The sequence below is a fragment of the Vitis vinifera genome, chromosome 13 (assembly GCF_030704535.1).
Source record: "Vitis vinifera cultivar Pinot Noir 40024 chromosome 13, ASM3070453v1".
Taxonomy (NCBI): Eukaryota; Viridiplantae; Streptophyta; class Magnoliopsida; order Vitales; family Vitaceae; genus Vitis; species Vitis vinifera.
This window is the reverse complement of record NC_081817.1, coordinates 3,983,788-4,000,266: the sequence shown is the minus strand read 5'-3', so window position 1 is coordinate 4,000,266 and position 16,479 is coordinate 3,983,788. Positions and strand designations below refer to the sequence as shown.

Genomic DNA, 16,479 nt, shown 5'->3' with positions numbered 1-16,479 from the left:
GATTATTGTGCGATGGTCCGTTTTGAATAACATATGGGTTCATATTTAAATTCGAATAGAGTGACAAATGGTCCGTTTTGAATAACATATGGGTTCATATTTAAATTCAAATAGAGTGAAAAATGTTTTCAAATTTCAAAGAAGTTGTTCAAACTCTTCGGTGGTCACTACCCCGAGGTTTGGATTACTATGAAGAGTCTTAAGAGCTTGATTATGGAAGGTTCTTGGTTATTAAAAAAAAAAAATAGCTGGATCACTATGAGAAATAAGGTTATATAGCAATATTCATCTCATATTGCCCGTGATGATAGGGTTTTACTTGAAGATTAAGTTAGACAAAGAAACTCCTGTTATAAAATATTGAGTCGCCACCATTTGATGGTATTTTAAATGACTAAAATTAAAATTATTCCTTTGCTGTGTAGTGTGCAATTTGCAAGTGTAGGACGAGTGACAAATGACAAGAGGGGATATGACCGTGTCGCGTGTGTAATGGAGTGGGCATTATTCGCTAAGAAACGTGCTTGTGTGCTGGGAACAAGAAACCATGTTTTGGCCCACCATGAATGCCAACAATGGTTTCAGAATCCCATTCCAGCCCCACAACCAACCCCACAGTTGCTTCTCGCCAAAGCCCCATCAGTTTTCTTGGATAAAAAGATACAAGATAAGCAAACTGGGACCAAACCAAGTTTCATCTCAAGATGTGTTCCAAATCAGATTTCTGGATGATAAGTTGTGTTAAACTAGTGTAATTGGAACTGCAAAATGGTCACCTGCACAACCATCATCAACGCATGGATTTATTTGCCATTGCAACAAATCATAGGAAATATGCTCCCATGAAGTGAGTGTGTGGGTTTAATTGCATTGTCAATCTGCAAGCTTCATCGCTTGTTCCATCTGCTGCCCAGATCTTATTTCTAAATACATCATTTGACTCATCAGAATGATACAAAAGGCAATTTTTGATGAGTTGAGGTGAGAGCAGAAGATTAAACTGCTTTGTGACAAGTAAATGAGATATACATTGAGTGTGAAAAAGGGGGCAGAAAGTTTAAACAATGGTTTCCATTTTAAAGTAACCAATTCTATTTTAAAACTTGCAGAAAAGATGGAACTTTAAATAACCATTTCCATTTTAAAGTAAGGAATTTCATTTCAAGACTTGCAGAAATGACAGTCAAATCAAAACTATGGTTTGGATCAACGGCGATTCTACTACTCCCAACTACACAAGCCAAATTCCATTCAACAAACCAATTGTAATTTTGCAAGATATATTTTCACTCATTCAATTATCAAGCGTCTTGATTAGAATACCAATAACACAATGTTATATCATCTGAGAGATACAGAGGGGATTTTGCCGACAAGAAGAAACTAGAAAACTCACATTCCTGATAAGAGAAAAATAACTGGAGTTTACATGGTAGATAATTGATGACCAAAATCCTCAAGGCTAACTATGCTGAAGAGGTGTGAATATTTCTATATCAAGAGTTTCTCAATGGCATCCTGGATTAGGCAAGAAAAAACTCAGCATACAGGCATGGTGATCAAAAAGAAAGATTAGAATGAATGTAGTGTGCGTGTGTGTGAGAGTGAGTGAGTGAGTGAGAGAGAGAGAGAGAGAGAGAGAGGACATGGATACCTTAAGTTGCTGTATTTGAGATTTCAACTGGCTTCCTTCGTTGCTCGTCACAGAACAAGCAATCACTGGCCTTGTGACTCCACATGCTCGTCCAAGTGCTTGTTTTGAAGGTACAAATACATAGGGCACATTCTGCCACAGGAAATTTAAAAGTGAATTGGTTTCCAGAAAGTGAAAGAAATTTGTTCTCAATTCATGGCTACAATTCACACCATTTAACTTCCATATCCTAACTTCATATTTGTTTACCTAATAGATTCCAGACTATGAAAATACCAGCAGTAGCAGTTTGATGCATAGCAGAAGCAAAAGTGCCAAGCATGAAAAATGAATCAGAGAAACAAGCACAAAGGTTCTAATATAAGATGCATAGCAGTTTGATGCTTGTATTATGACTCGTGTAGAGATAGCATGCAGCATTTGGTCGGTCTTAGTGTAGATCACCTGAGTCAATATCTACCATTCACAACATCCTATGATCATATATTTTTTCCTTTCCAAAATGGTTGTCTTGGTGCCTTTTATCTCCTTTTTCTTACCACCTAGCATTGTGGTTGATGTGACATTACAATGTTAGCATAATATAAATTTACATCTTTTCATGTATTGATGTGGCGATACTTATATTTTAATATGGCAATGCTATGTGATAACATGGTGATGCAAGGCTAGGTGGTAAAATGGTCTGTAAGGTTTAATATCTTTTATTTTCTTTTCAAAATCATATGACTTCAGAACAAACTTATCTAGGGGTCACTAAAATGGTATCGATATGGTAGAAATAATCTGATTTGGTCAGCTCTCAGCCTAGGTAATTTAATCAGGATGTGATAGAATCATAAATTTCAACCATGCATATGCGACAGTGGAATAGAGATGAATGGAAAATAAATACAAGAGCTAAGAGGCCAGTTATCATTTGTAGTATTAAATGCTAGGTAGTTCAGAATCATGTACTCAAAATAAACATAGTTGAAATAAGGATATTGAGATGGGTATTAATAGATCAAGAAAAAAAGGAAATTTTTTGAGATGGTTTAATCATAGAGAAAAATAAACAATAAGTAGGATTAATTTGATTCAAATATTTAGGGATAGTTCACCAACACTAAGGAAATAATTGAACTTTGGATTTTTCAATAATTTTCGGGTAAATTACAAAAATCACCCGTCTCACTTGTGTGTCAATTTAACCCTTACACTTTCTTTCTAAACAATGTTAACCCTAAATTCTAAAAGCTTTTCTATTAGGATTTTTGGTCAAAAATTGATGGAGAAGCCCATGTGACAAGTACACGGACAAATTATACATTTTCAAATATATCATATAAAGACTAGTATCAATATCCACATGCTTGTCACATGGGTTTCTCCATCCACTTACGAAGTGGAATCCTAATATAACAGTCTATTAGACATTTGGGCATATTTTAGGGTTTTGTTTTAAAAAAAAAAGTTTAGGGACTAAATGGAGATGTGGTCAAAATATGTGGGTGATTTTGGTAATTTATCCAATATTTTACAAATACTATGGTACATCTAGAACATTTGCGAGGATTTCAAAAGATGTTTCTTTTGAACATCTATCAAAACCATTGATGGGAGGATGAAACATCTTGTCTCTTGTCAGAACTAGAAGGCAATGCAGCTTTAATGCAATAACATAATATTCTCTTTGTGTCAAAGTTCCAATAGATTCCATTCTCGATATTCAAACTATGAAAATTAGTAATGAAATTGTAGCTTAGATACAAGAATAATAATCTTTGAAATCTATGCAAGAAAAGATGCTTTTTACTCAGAGCTGAAACAGCAAAGAAATGCCAGAGTGACTCCACACTCCTGGCCCTCCAGTTCAGCCCATAAATAATATGGGAATTGCCCACATATGCTTATGTTCAAATTCTACCACATTTTACCCAATTCTTTTAATAGGAAATTCTACTGTCAATACTCAACAACAACATACCAAATATATGAATAAAGGTAAATCAGTTCCTAGACTCCGTTCCTCAAACAATCCATCACTCTATTGACCCTCAAAGTAAAGAAATAATGTACAAATGCAGGGGTAGCCCAAAAATTCATTAACAATAACAGAGAAGAGAAATTTTACTTTATCCTCCGCAAGCAAAGGAAGATGCAGCAGAATTTCGAGGGGTTCAGTGTCGGCAGCCATTACAATGAACTCCGAGATACCTCTGTTAAGAGTCTTCGTAGCTAAAAGCGAAAGATTGAAACCAAGGGGAAAAAACATTAAAATAAAGAAATTGAGCAGAAGAAACATAAAATCAATTATAGTAATGAAATGAACCTTCATTGGCACCCTTTTTGAGCTGTTTGTAGTTGGCTGCTTGCTGGATGAGATCGAGAATTGTAATAGTCAGCTGAGCATCGGCGAGAGGGTATGCTTTCGGATTCACGGCTTCGGCAGTCTGGAAAAATTAAACACATAAAACATAAGGTTTAAAGAATTGCTCTGTTTGGTTGCTGAGAAAACTGAGAAAAAGAAAGGAATTGATACTTAAAATCACAATAAAGTTAACAAAAGATTCAGAATCTTTAATTTCCCTTTTTCTTTCTTGTTCTTGGTTTTCTCAGAAACAAAAGGACAGAAAACCGAAGAGAAAATGCGGCTAACAAAACAGAACTTACCATTTTCTCTTACTGGAAGTGGAAGTATCCTAGGGTTTCAAGAGAAGTCGAGGGTTCCACACAGACAACGCGACTGCGCTACGAGAGTTGAAGTAGGGGTGTTACTGGGCCGCGTTGGAATGGGTCATTTAGTATTTCAGCCCAGTGCACCATTAACCAATGGCCCAATTTCAACAATTTTTCGGCCCTTATCTCTGATATCCACTCCAATAGTATGATTGTACGAATCAGATCTTGCCATGTCAGCAAAAAATTTATTTTATGTCCTTCTAACTTTATCCTTAACCAAATCATAATACGTGGAACAATGTTTCTAGTACCATACAGTTGAAATCGGACGTAAAACTGAAAAAGTTACTAATTCACGATTCACTGGTTGAACCCATTAAATTATAAATGTATAATTTATATTTTAATAAAATTAAAAATAATTATACAAAATATATATATATATATATATATATATATATATATATATATATATATATATATATATATATATATATATATATCTAAAATTAATTTTTAATAATATTTTATTTTTTATATTTGATATTACAAATTAAATGACAAATATAAATGTAAATGTATTAATATATTAAATTTTATTAAATAGAACATATATAATATTTAAATATGAGAATTTAAGGTGAAAAGAAAATTATAATATTTAATTTAATTGCATGTGTATTTTGTTTTAATTTTTTTTAAAATTATTATACTAATTAATTTATATTATTTTCATATTTATAATTAACAATTATTATACAAATAATGGTAGATATAAATATTTATATTTGTTTAAATGTTTTATATGATAAAAACTTAAAAGTAAGATATATAGATATTTTCCATATTATTAATCAAATAGTTGTCTAGGTGGTCTATCACTTATTTTGTAAATTAGATGTACAAGTTTAATTCTTCTCCACGCGAAACTTATTTTATTATTGTCAAAACCTGTCCCACATCGGAATCCTACAAACCATTTAAGTATACCTTCACACCATAAGAAAAAGTAAATGGGCTTGGAAGGAAGGGATGTGGGCTAGAATAATGGGGAGCCCAATTAGAATTTTGGTCAAACAATGATTGACCGGTTTGTCGGTTGTCCAACTTGGCAATCGGACCGTTGAACCAGACCAAAGATAGTTGATCAACGGTTGAACCAGTGGTTTTCAAAACACTGATGTATAATAGTGACCAAGAATTTGAAATGAAAGGAAATTTTAATTTATTTGTTCTCACTAGTACAAGAGCAAATTGAAATTAAAGCAATTATTTCTCTTGTTGAATATTGTAGATAAATAAAAAGTAAGTAAAATTTTGCTACTTTTAACTTCACTTCAATTATAAATACATTTGACTGAAAACAAATAGTTAAATTTAATTATAAAAAATAAATAGATTCATTATGAAAAATTAATTAATATAATTCACTAAGAAAAATTAAATGAATTATCATTATTAAAACCTCATAAAATTATCCGACCTATTCACTTCTTAATCTCAAAATCGAAAAATAGTATTAAACTCTTATAGGTGCCTAAAAATGTGTCAGAATATTAAAGTGTCATGACAATTATGAATTAAAGACTAATTAACTAAACAAATCCCTTGAGGGGGTGAATTGGATTTTTAAAAAAACTATTCTCAAGCAATATTTAAAGAATGATATTTAATATAAAGAAATCAAAATTAAAGGTTGTAATGCACCATCTTCTAATTGAAGGGATAACTTGTTCTTGGCTATTATAATAAGTTTCTCATAGTGTATGCATTAGTGTGCATGATTACATATTGAACAGGACTTATGATGAGTTATGACTTAAGGTTATCAAGTAGTCATGACCTCATTAAATTGTTTCATTGTGTTGTCTCTTAACCTTAAAAGAATATTGAGCTTGCACTAAGTTAGTAGTGGTTTTGACCTATGAGTGAGATTGTAAGCTGATCATATATTTCTTATGAATTGAGTTACTATTGATGGAAACCATTACCAATAAATATTCTCAATGGAGGCACTATGATATCTTATGGGATTAAGACAATGTGTTTTCTTGGGTGATCCTAAAGAGGTGTGTTCATGGAAACTATGACCATAGTAGTTTCTTAAATGAAACTTGACATAAACTTTTTGAGAGCTAAGATATGTCAATTGAACATACAATATGAGAATATATAACTCAAGGATAGTAGAGATAATTTTAAAAGATTGATACCTTTCATCTTGTTAGACTATGAATATTAGTTTATGGGGAGACTGAACACAATGGATAACAGGTCGCAGACCCAAGTACATGGTGTATCATTGTCATTTACATAAGATATTGAAGTTCAATTGATTTTTTGTAATGAGATATTGAGTTAACTTTAGAATTTGATTTTGAGGAAGCCAGTACTCCTATGGATCTCAGTGGTTCCTGCTTTGAGTTCACATACCTTATTGACATAAGTCATGAGAGTCAAATTGACTCTAGGTTTATTTTTGTGCATAAGGACATTTTGGTAATTATACAAGGTTGCATAAAGGTAAGTGAGTAAGGTCTTTAGATTGAATTAATTGATTAAGTAGTAAGTTTTGTTGGGTTAATTAATTAATCAATTATAACTTATTTTGAGCTAAATTAAGTGACCTAAGCCCTTAGTGGGATCAAGTTACTTAAGTCCAATGGGGACTTAAATCTAGTAGAGAACCTTATAAATACTCCCGAAGGGGTTAGAGTTTCCATAATTTTTTTCTAGAGAGCCATTTTCCACCTCCAGAAAGATAGAAACAAAATCTCTACATTCTCTTCCATCCTTATCAAAAGTGTGTTAAGATTAAGGTTAAAGTTACTAGGTGGAAGACTTTGAGTTTATTAAACTTCGTGCAACTTCGTTTTTCATCTTCATTGCATTAATTTGATTCGGGAATATCCAAATCTAAGGTTTGTCTTTCGTTAACACTTTTTGAATCCCTTAAAAGTTTAAAAATGCATATTTTCCCATTATGCATAAGATTTAGAAAAGCTTAGGATAGTTTTGAATGTTCCTAACCTGGTACGAGCTTAGGAAATGAAAAGATCAGAGTTTTTCCTGTCATCTTAAAGGTCTTAATTATCTTTACTCGAGCTCATATTCCTTGATGTCACAATTTATGATGATATAAATGGTTCTTGGGTTCACTAATGTGTATAAGGACTAGTAAACACGTGAGATTGCATAGGATTAAGTGAGTGATATCTCTGGATTGAGTTAATTGATTAATTGGAGCCTAATTGAGTCAATTAATCAATTAAGACCCAATTTGGGATAGATTAGGTAACCCAAGCCCCAGGTGGGTTGAAGTCACTTAAGCCCAAGGGAAGCCTATTAAAACCTCCTTAGGGGTTAGGGCTTTAGGTTCTTGCATTCTATTCTCCTGTACACTCTAAAGAGAGAGAAAACTATAACCTCCTTCCTCTTGAGAGTTGAAAGCTTCACGTACATTTTTTGTGCCAAGTTTCAAGGATGAGTCATCGGGTGGAAGATTTATGTGTCCATGAAACTTTCAATCACGACAATGGATTTGACAACTCTCTACATCGACAAGATATAACATGGGAACATCCAAATTTTGGTAAGCTTTTTTTATTCAAAGATTTAGATCCATTTTTGTTATAAAATGCATTTTTGCTTCCGTTACTAAGATCTAAATGCCCTAGAAAGTTATTAGATGTACCTAATTGATCTAGAGTCAAGAACAAAGTAATCCAACATTCCTTTCAAGGTTAATTCGGATCTCCGGGATATCCTAACAAATAGAGCCCATTTTCGTACACTTTCCCAAGAGTTGATGACGATTCATAGCTATTACTCGACTTATATTCCCTAAAAAGTGGATCTTGCTCCAATAGCTTTGAATAAATTTTAGGCCTTAAGATTTTAAACCTTTAAACTTTAAAGGTAGAAGAAGAAAAAAATTGGCCATGTAAAAGTCTAAGGCTTGCTAGGGTCAGGTGGGTTACTTGAGTTTTAGAATCTGGTTCGGGTTTGCATGTAGATTTTTTTTTTTGTTCTCAAGGTAGCATAACTCCTACCAAATCAAGTTTGTTTGTTGAAGTGCTACCTTAGGGCCAAATATGAAAATGACTTTATATTTGCACTAGTTTAGGGCTTGACTTCTTCGGTCAGGGTTTTGTTGCTTCAATCGAACTAGATGGTAAGGTAAGGCGACCCATCGACAAGTGGGAGGCCCCGACGGCATGGCATAGATGCCTCACAAAATAGGAGTTTTCCCTTAAATAACTTAATCGAGGATACAATTATGGCTAGGTTTTCAATCCTAAAGTATTCTATTAATTGTAGATTTAGGGGTTTAGTCCATGGATGATGACCCTTTGAACACCATGTTTGTTATGAAGGAGATTTGCTTTAACCTTGGACTCCGTTTGTTGCTCCCTTCATTGGTTCAACAATTCTTGTATTATTTGCACATCCCTCCCATCTAGGTTCATTTGGACATGATAAGAATCTTAATAGGTTGTAGTGTGATAGCACATTTATATTAACTCTGATTATCCCTCTTGGAGATGCTATTTGTTTACACAATCAAGTTGAATCAATGGGATAAATTCTTGCTTTCAGCACACACCTACTCACCGCAATTGGAAATGGAACTCTTTGACACCAATAAGGGATCGATGGGCCGAAGGGAACATCATCATTTTCAAATTTTAGGAATGCTTAGAAGGCAATCTTTGGGGGTCGTGCACTATAGTCTTTGATGAATTGCTCAATTCCATGAATTGATTGTGAACTACTTATCATCTTACAAGAAACCCACAACTTGAATTTTATGTGCAACTCTTAATGTATTTAAGTCATGTATGATATAAGTAGATATGATCTTAACACTAATTTCGTTGGAGTGATGACCTTCATTCCGTATGCTATTGTGAATGGCGTTTCACAAGTTGATCCTAGGAAGCTCTTCCATCCACCGACATTTTGCCTTAGCCAACCTTTTCTTTGGCACATTGAGTAGCGCTTTTTTAGTGGTTTCTGCTTACTTATTGCTTTGAGGGAACCAAGTGATTGATTTTTTCCTGGACACCTTTCTTATGCAAATCACCTGTTTAATGGGAATAACATTGTGCAAGATAGGTGTCCTGAAAAAATAAATCACTGGAGCTACTAATTTATGTGGCTTTATCTGAATATCGGAGTTGTAAAATTCATGGGAATTCTTTAATTGAATAGTTCACAGAATATATAGTTAGTTCATGCTGTTTGACTTAATGATGTCTTCAATAATGCTCAACTGTTCCATTGTTGTTTTTTATAATATTTCTTGATGAAATGTGTATACCTAATGTTGGGACGTCATTTGTTTGTTTGGCCCTGGGCAGCCGCATGGGCCGGATACCAGAGTGGCCTCCCCAGGATTCGAACCCAAGTCCAAGACTTAAGGACGATAAGGTTGCCCTCCTGGTACCATCTGCGCTAGCGCTAGTAGCACAGATGGTACCAGGAGGGCAACCTTATCGTCCTTAAGTCTTGGACTTGGGTTCGAATCCTGGGGAGGCCACTCTGGTATCCGGCCCATGCGGCTGCCCAGGGCCAAACAAACAAATGACGTCCCAACAAAAACGTCGGCCTTTTTTGCTCTGGTGTCCGGGTACCTAGGCTTGAGCCTGCGCGGCGACGCCGGACAGCGCAAAGTCTTATGGGGCCATTTGTTTATTTGGCCCTTGGGGTGACGTCCCCAGGATTCGAACTCGGGACCTTAACCCTGGCAGTTGCCCTCCTGGTACCATCTGCGCTAGTAGCGCAGATGGTACCAGGAGGGCAACCTTATCGTCCTTAAGTCTTGGACTTGGGTTCGAATCCTGGGGAGGCCACTCTGGTATCCGGCCCATGCGGCTGCCCAGGGCCAAACAAACAAATGACGTCCCAACACCGAATAAAACAGAGAGATTTTATTCAATTACAAAACACACTTTCAGTCTGTTTGTTTATTCATGGGACAAATACAATGACATTTAAAACTAGTAAAGATAAGCAACTATGGGGCTCCTCACTTGGTAAACCCCATCATTCCACACCAAGGAGCCTGATATTATAGCTGTATCTAGTGCTGGCACCCGTACTGTGACAGAGAAAGTCTTCTTCTGGCCAAGGGATTTGAATGAAAGAATACTTGGTTCAACTTGGACACATAGTCTGGGAGGGACAGTTACATTTGCCTTATAAGTTGATGCCGGTGTTCCAACATTGGTGACTGTCCTTGTGAAGTTGCGAGTAATGCTAACCTTGTACTTGGTAGATACAGCAAAAGATGGGTAGTTTAAAGCCCAGACAGTTCCATTTGTGTCTGCAGAGCAGCTAGTGTTATCTCCAGTTATCAGCTGTAACTTTGCATTGCCATAGCCTTCCCCACACAAAAATTTGATGTAATCCGTCTCGCCAGCATCATATACCAAACCGGGATTTGCGGCCTTTACAGGATCTACCTGCCCTGATCCGTATGAAAACTCCAGATCGGTATTAATTTCACCCCTCATAGGAGAAGCTGCAAATAATAACAGAAACTCAAAATGTAGAAAAACTGAACATGTACCAATTCAGTTACTTTCGAAAAACATAGTACTTACTAATGTTTTTATTTTAAAGATGCTTTTGGATTATAGATCAAACCAGTACCAGTTGTCATTAGAGCAGACTTAATAGCAGAAGGAGACCATGTTGGGTGAAATGATTTGATATAGGCAGCAGCCCCGGAAGCATGTGGGCAAGCCATGGATGTCCCAGACATTATATTATATGGAACTACTCTTGTATCCCATTCTTTTCCAGTCACAGTTGAAGCTTCTGACCATGCTGCTAGAATGTTCACTCCAGGTGCACTTAAGTCGGGCTGCATGTTATCAAGATGTTTCAATTAACATACGACAGGGTTACTCAAAGAAAAGAAACAGGGGAAATCAATTAGCTAAGTTACCTTGAGAATGTCCCGTGTTATAAGGTTGGGACCCCTCGATGAAAATGAAACTATAAATGGGGCCAATTCATCTTTAACCTCGACGCTCCTATTTATCTTTGCAGTTGGTCTGTGCATGACAGATAGAATCATCTAATTAGTATCCATGGGCTCAACAAAAATGATAAAACTAATATGAAGTTAAAATACCTAGTTGAGTTTAAGTACTGATCGAGTTCAGTACCATTGCTCCAGTCCATGTAGGATGCAGGTAAAGAAAAACTCAAGGAAAAATCTTTGAGGGCTCCATCTCGCATTATCATGCCCACTGCTCCAGCAGTTGTTGCTTCCTCCCCCCAATTGAGTGCATCACAGAGGACAATTTTACCATTTACCAGAGACTTGTTCAAGGAGTTCTTGTCACATAAGCTACATTAAATGATAGTTCACATGTCATATATTTCTGAAGCTTCAAATTTAAAGTTAAAAGGACTGATATACATGCTGGAATTAGAGGAAATAGGTTCCATCAACTATATGCTTATAATTACAACTTTCATACTTATTTACCTGGAATATTCACTATTACCTCCAGTAGTATTTTGTGCATCTCCACCATAGATGATGGGGTACATATCATTCATCTCGAAAGTGTTTATAGAGACTCCCTACATGCAACAAAGAATTTAGGACTATTAGAGAAAGGATGATTAAGGGCAATTGCCAATTTATAATACGAGATCTCTCTGATTGGATACATTTGCAAATTTAAAGATAAAGTATGAATATAAGAAGAAAGGCCTGCTCACCTCATAAACCTGGTTGTTTCCCAACTGCACCTTGGTCACAAACTTTCTGTCAATGGTGCTAGCAGCGACTGAGAGAGACCAAGGCCACAAATTTGTGATAGTTGCACGATTATGACCATAGTTACCAACAGCAGTTGATGTGAGAATCCCATTTTTCAGAGCATGGAAAGCTCCGATTGCAATTGGATTTTCGAAATAATTTGGGGAATATCCCCCCAAGGAAACAGAAATTATATCAACTCCATCGGCAATTGCATCATCAAAAGCTGCGAGGACATCAGCACTATAACAACCCTTAGACCAACATACCTTATATACTGCAATACGGGCTGATGGTACCCCTCCTCTAGCTGTTCCTGACCCAAAGCCTAGTAAGCTTGCCCCAGAAACTAAGCCTCCAGCTACTATGGATGCAGTGTGTGTCCCATGGCCATCTGAATCTCTTGGTGAGTCATACTCATTTGGTTCAACTTCTGCACCAGTATGGTAGTATCTAGCTCCAATGATTTTACTGCATAGCATTACATTTTTTCATTCTAATTAAGCTACTTGGGCATGTAGGTAGGTGCGACTATATGGAGGCAAGGAAAGAAAAAAAATTACTTGTTGCAACTAGTGAAGTTGGATGAGGTTTGACAAGTGCCCTTCCATTTTCTTGGTGGCGGACTGAATCCTTTGGCATTGAAACTAGCAGATTCAGGCCAGATCCCACTGTCAATTATTCCAACAATGATATCACTTTCAGTAGTTGTTCTTTCAACATCCTGGGGGAAGCCTATGAAGTCCCATGACCTTGTTGTGAAGAGTTGCATCTTTTCATTTGGGAACACAGACACTATCCCCTCCATGTCTGAATGTACAAAGTTACAATGAAGTTGATAAATTAAGTAAAATATAAGACAGTTCAGAATGATCTGTTGACGATTATAATTCACCCACTAGATAGTTTCTTCACCTCCTCCCCTGTCAGACTGGCGACAAAGCCATTGAAGCTTTTCTTGTAGCTGTGGAGTAGATATTCTGATGAACTAGAACTGCATGTACTTGAATGCAATCCATTAGAACAGTTAGGCCAACTGAAAAATCTATTTTCTTGGCAATTTTGCAGATATGTTACTTCTTGGATCATAACCTATTTATCTTAGAAGATTATTTGATGTTGCTTCAGTAACCATGTGGAACACTCAGTTTTGGCACGTAAAAGTTTCATTTTATTAATAAGCCTGAAGATGCTGAAAATCAAGATGAATTTAATGAACACTAAACCTTGAAAACTTTATGCCGTCCTTGTACTCATAGACAGATTATATATGCAGTGGCCTCTGGATTTGAAATGCCGGTCTTATGAACATGGCAGCTTACAATGCCATATCGTGTGGTTGAAAACAATAATGAAGAGGGGTAGAAGACACAATTTTAATGGTCAGAGAGATGAGTATTTTTAGTTTAAAATCCATTCTAATTAGCTTTCTTGAGAAAGCTAGATGTGCTCCTAGAAAATATTATCCTTTTTCATGTAACGAAAATGTGAATTAGTAACCTATCAATGGCTTCTTGTAGCATGCTAGTGTGAAGCAATGATGGGGAAGAGATCACATCATCCTTTGGAAGGTCACCCATGTATACAATATAGGCCTGCATGCAACCACAAATTCATTCTACAGGTTAGGAACGATGCAATGGTCATATAAAGCACATCATTTACATTGATCAAACTTTTTTAAGATAATTTGTAATCAAGAGTATGTTTGATAGTGATTTTAATAAGTGTTTTTAAATTTTTTAATATTTAAAATATAAAATTTTTTAAATATTAAAAATGTTAGAAATGCTTCCTAAAACAACTGCCAACATGATTTTTAACTAAATAATAAATTTATGAAACTTTTTAAGTAATAACACAAATATATATAAAGAAAAGAGGAGACCAAAGTCTATGAGAGAGATATGTGCCTTTCGATCATCATCGGATGCTTGACAGCTAATGAATAGCAGAGTGCAAATGATGAGACCAAGCCTTGACAGAGGAGATGCCATATTGCCGATTGGGAGGAGTGGCACATGTTGATCTGTAGAATGCAAAGGAAAAAGCTCCTATGTTTTACTTTTATATTTATTAGTAAAAAAACAAAAATAACTATTGCAATGTGATTGAATTTATCTTTGAAAATACGCTTTAAATTTATTTTTATTAAAGATAAAAATATGTGACAAGTACTAGACGGTAGATAACCATTAAAATTCTTACTTCTTTATTGGTTGAGTCAGTTCAGTGGAACATAATTTCTAAATTTAATCGAAAACAAGGAGATGAGTCAACCGAAACTTTTCGATGTTGCCCCACTGAATTGACTCAGTAACTCATTCACAAACCAATTCTAAACAACGATACAAATCCTACCTTCAATCCAACCTCACTTTGTGTTTAGTTCCTGAAATTTTGATACGAGTTACACAAGTCTAATCACAGATTTCCTAAAAAAACACTGAGAAGAAATACGAAGGATGAAATCAATGAAAAGGGTAAGAAAAAAAAGAAAAGAAATTATACTAGGTTTGCTTCACTGTGGGATAGGATGCACAGCTATGACTCTGGCAGTCGGATCTGAGCATGATGGAGCTTGAAGACGGTATGATAGTTCCGACAGTGATGGAGGTTTGAAGTGAACGGTGTGGCTACCGCGTTAAGTTGTGATGAATGGAGGTTAGATATGGAGGTGGCAACGGGTGTGGCGAACGGTGGTGAGGTGGATGCTGATCGTCGACGAGAACGCCGGCCTCATGGTAATGAGTTGCTGTTGGTGGCCTGGTGGTGAACTGAGAAGATGGTCATGTGCGACGATAGTTCGAACAATGCCGTGGTCATGGGATATGTGGTAGCCTCAATTCTGTTCACCATGGAAGAGGAAATGGTTATTGAAGGGCGAGATGTAGAAAGCAGCCGCAGATTGGGATGATGATGCTAGTACTGCAGGTGGTGGAAGCCAACGAATCAGTTCGCAACAGGGATGTTTGACATCAGAGGTGTGTGACGACTGTCACAGTCGCTGGACTGGGAAAATGAGGCTGGGATTGAGTTATGATCGCCTGGCGGGCGATGTCTTGGAAGATCTTGGGGTGCTGGTGGAGGCACTTGATGAGTTATCAAGTAGAATTGTAGTGGTCACGTTTCGCGGAGGAGAAGAAGAGAGAGAAGCAGTGGGAAGACAAACCACTGGAAGGAGCAAAGGGGAGAGAGAGAGAGAGAGAGGGAGAGAGATCTACTAAGGGCCTACTTTCATTTTCAGTGCTGCTTATCACAATAGTGCCCACAATTCCATTAATTCCACCCATATTTTGTTTTAGGGTTAATTTCATTCCCATTTATAAGTTTTGGTTAAATACATTCAACTTTCAACTTTCATAGGCAAGAAATTTTATCCTGTGTTTCCTTATTTTAAGTGGGAAAAATGAGTGAAAATAAAAAAATATTATTTAAAAATTTAAACTTATAAAAATTTGATGCTTTTAATCAAAACTATGAAATCAATTATTATTATTATTATTTTATTTTATTTTTTAATGTTTGTTTTGCCCTCTTATCACGATGAGAAGGGTCTAGCTGATTGACTTTTTGTGGGATCATATTTGGATGAGAAGCAACAAGCTTATCCAGTCTTGAATGCCATGATCAGCTTAATTATTCCCTTCATTGATATATTTTCTTATGCAATGTTTACTCGATTTTCCAAGAAACAAATGAAACCAATGATTTTCTTGTATTTTCTGGGAATTTGGAATCAATAAAGAAGGTGAACCCTATTTATTTTCGAGGGATCACATCCTCCAAAATGAAAAATGATTTTCATTGAAGCTCAATAGGTAAATGCTTTCCATTTCCTTGGGAATGAGATTCAGACAAAAATACCCCTAAGACTGATTTAATTATTTTAATTTAATATAATAATATATTTAATTATATTGAATTTATACATTAATTTGACAATGTAATATATTAGAAATAATATAATATATTTTCAAAAAATTAGATATAATGACATAGTGAAAGATCATGGTTATTCAAGTAACAAAAATATTGTATTTTTGGTTCATGATCATGAATTTGATTAGTCTTTCTAGTAGGTTTACTTAATTTTCTCTTCTTAAACCTATTTGTCCTGGATCCAAAAATGAAATGACCTTTCCCTCTATTTTTTTTTTATTTTCTTTATTTTCATGTTGAGGATTTAGCAAATTACTTAAATTATTTTTAATTGAGATAATTACATACTTAATCATCAAAATTTTTAAATAAAAAGATTTTATATATTATAATGTAAGTTAATGCACCTACTATATATTTTAATTTATTTAGTTCAATATTAGTTTTTTCTTTTTACTAAATTGGGGATATACATATAATAAATAATATAAAATTA

General features: G+C 35.3%; 2 protein-coding genes across 6 annotated transcripts; both read right to left on the bottom strand.

Moving 5' to 3' along the window:
• Positions 1–1,269: 1,269 nt before the first annotated feature.
• On the bottom strand, positions 1,270–4,425 carry LOC100241010 (uncharacterized). Of its 2 annotated transcripts, XM_002281550.5 has the most exons (5): positions 4,310–4,425; positions 3,969–4,089; positions 3,771–3,874; positions 1,655–1,786; positions 1,270–1,518 (listed from the first exon to the last, which is right to left on the bottom strand). In XM_002281550.5, exons 1-5 carry the CDS (start codon positions 4,310–4,312, stop codon positions 1,492–1,494), a joined length of 387 nt encoding a protein of 128 aa, XP_002281586.1. In that variant the 5' UTR covers positions 4,313–4,425; the 3' UTR covers positions 1,270–1,491. The 2 variants fall into 2 exon arrangements, with proteins under 2 accessions (XP_002281586.1, XP_059598247.1); XM_059742264.1 differs by having other exon boundaries at positions 1,270–1,786.
• Positions 4,426–9,918: 5,493 nt separating this feature from the next.
• On the bottom strand, positions 9,919–15,336 carry LOC100247847 (cucumisin). 4 transcript variants are annotated; one of them, XM_059742262.1, is made up of 12 exons: positions 14,613–15,336; positions 14,463–14,493; positions 14,015–14,130; positions 13,602–13,696; positions 13,001–13,104; positions 12,665–12,911; positions 12,062–12,572; positions 11,823–11,920; positions 11,463–11,681; positions 11,274–11,382; positions 10,976–11,189; positions 9,919–10,844 (listed from the first exon to the last, which is right to left on the bottom strand). In XM_059742262.1, the coding sequence occupies exons 3-12, from the start codon at positions 14,096–14,098 to the stop codon at positions 10,321–10,323; spliced, it is 2,205 nt and encodes a 734-aa protein (XP_059598245.1). In that variant the 5' UTR covers positions 14,099–14,130; positions 14,463–14,493; positions 14,613–15,336; the 3' UTR covers positions 9,919–10,320. The 4 variants fall into 4 exon arrangements, with proteins under 4 accessions (XP_059598245.1, XP_019079454.1, XP_059598246.1 ...); XM_019223909.2 differs by having other exon boundaries at positions 13,001–13,095; positions 14,613–15,335; XM_059742263.1 differs by lacking the exon at positions 14,463–14,493.
• Positions 15,337–16,479: the final 1,143 nt, after the last annotated feature.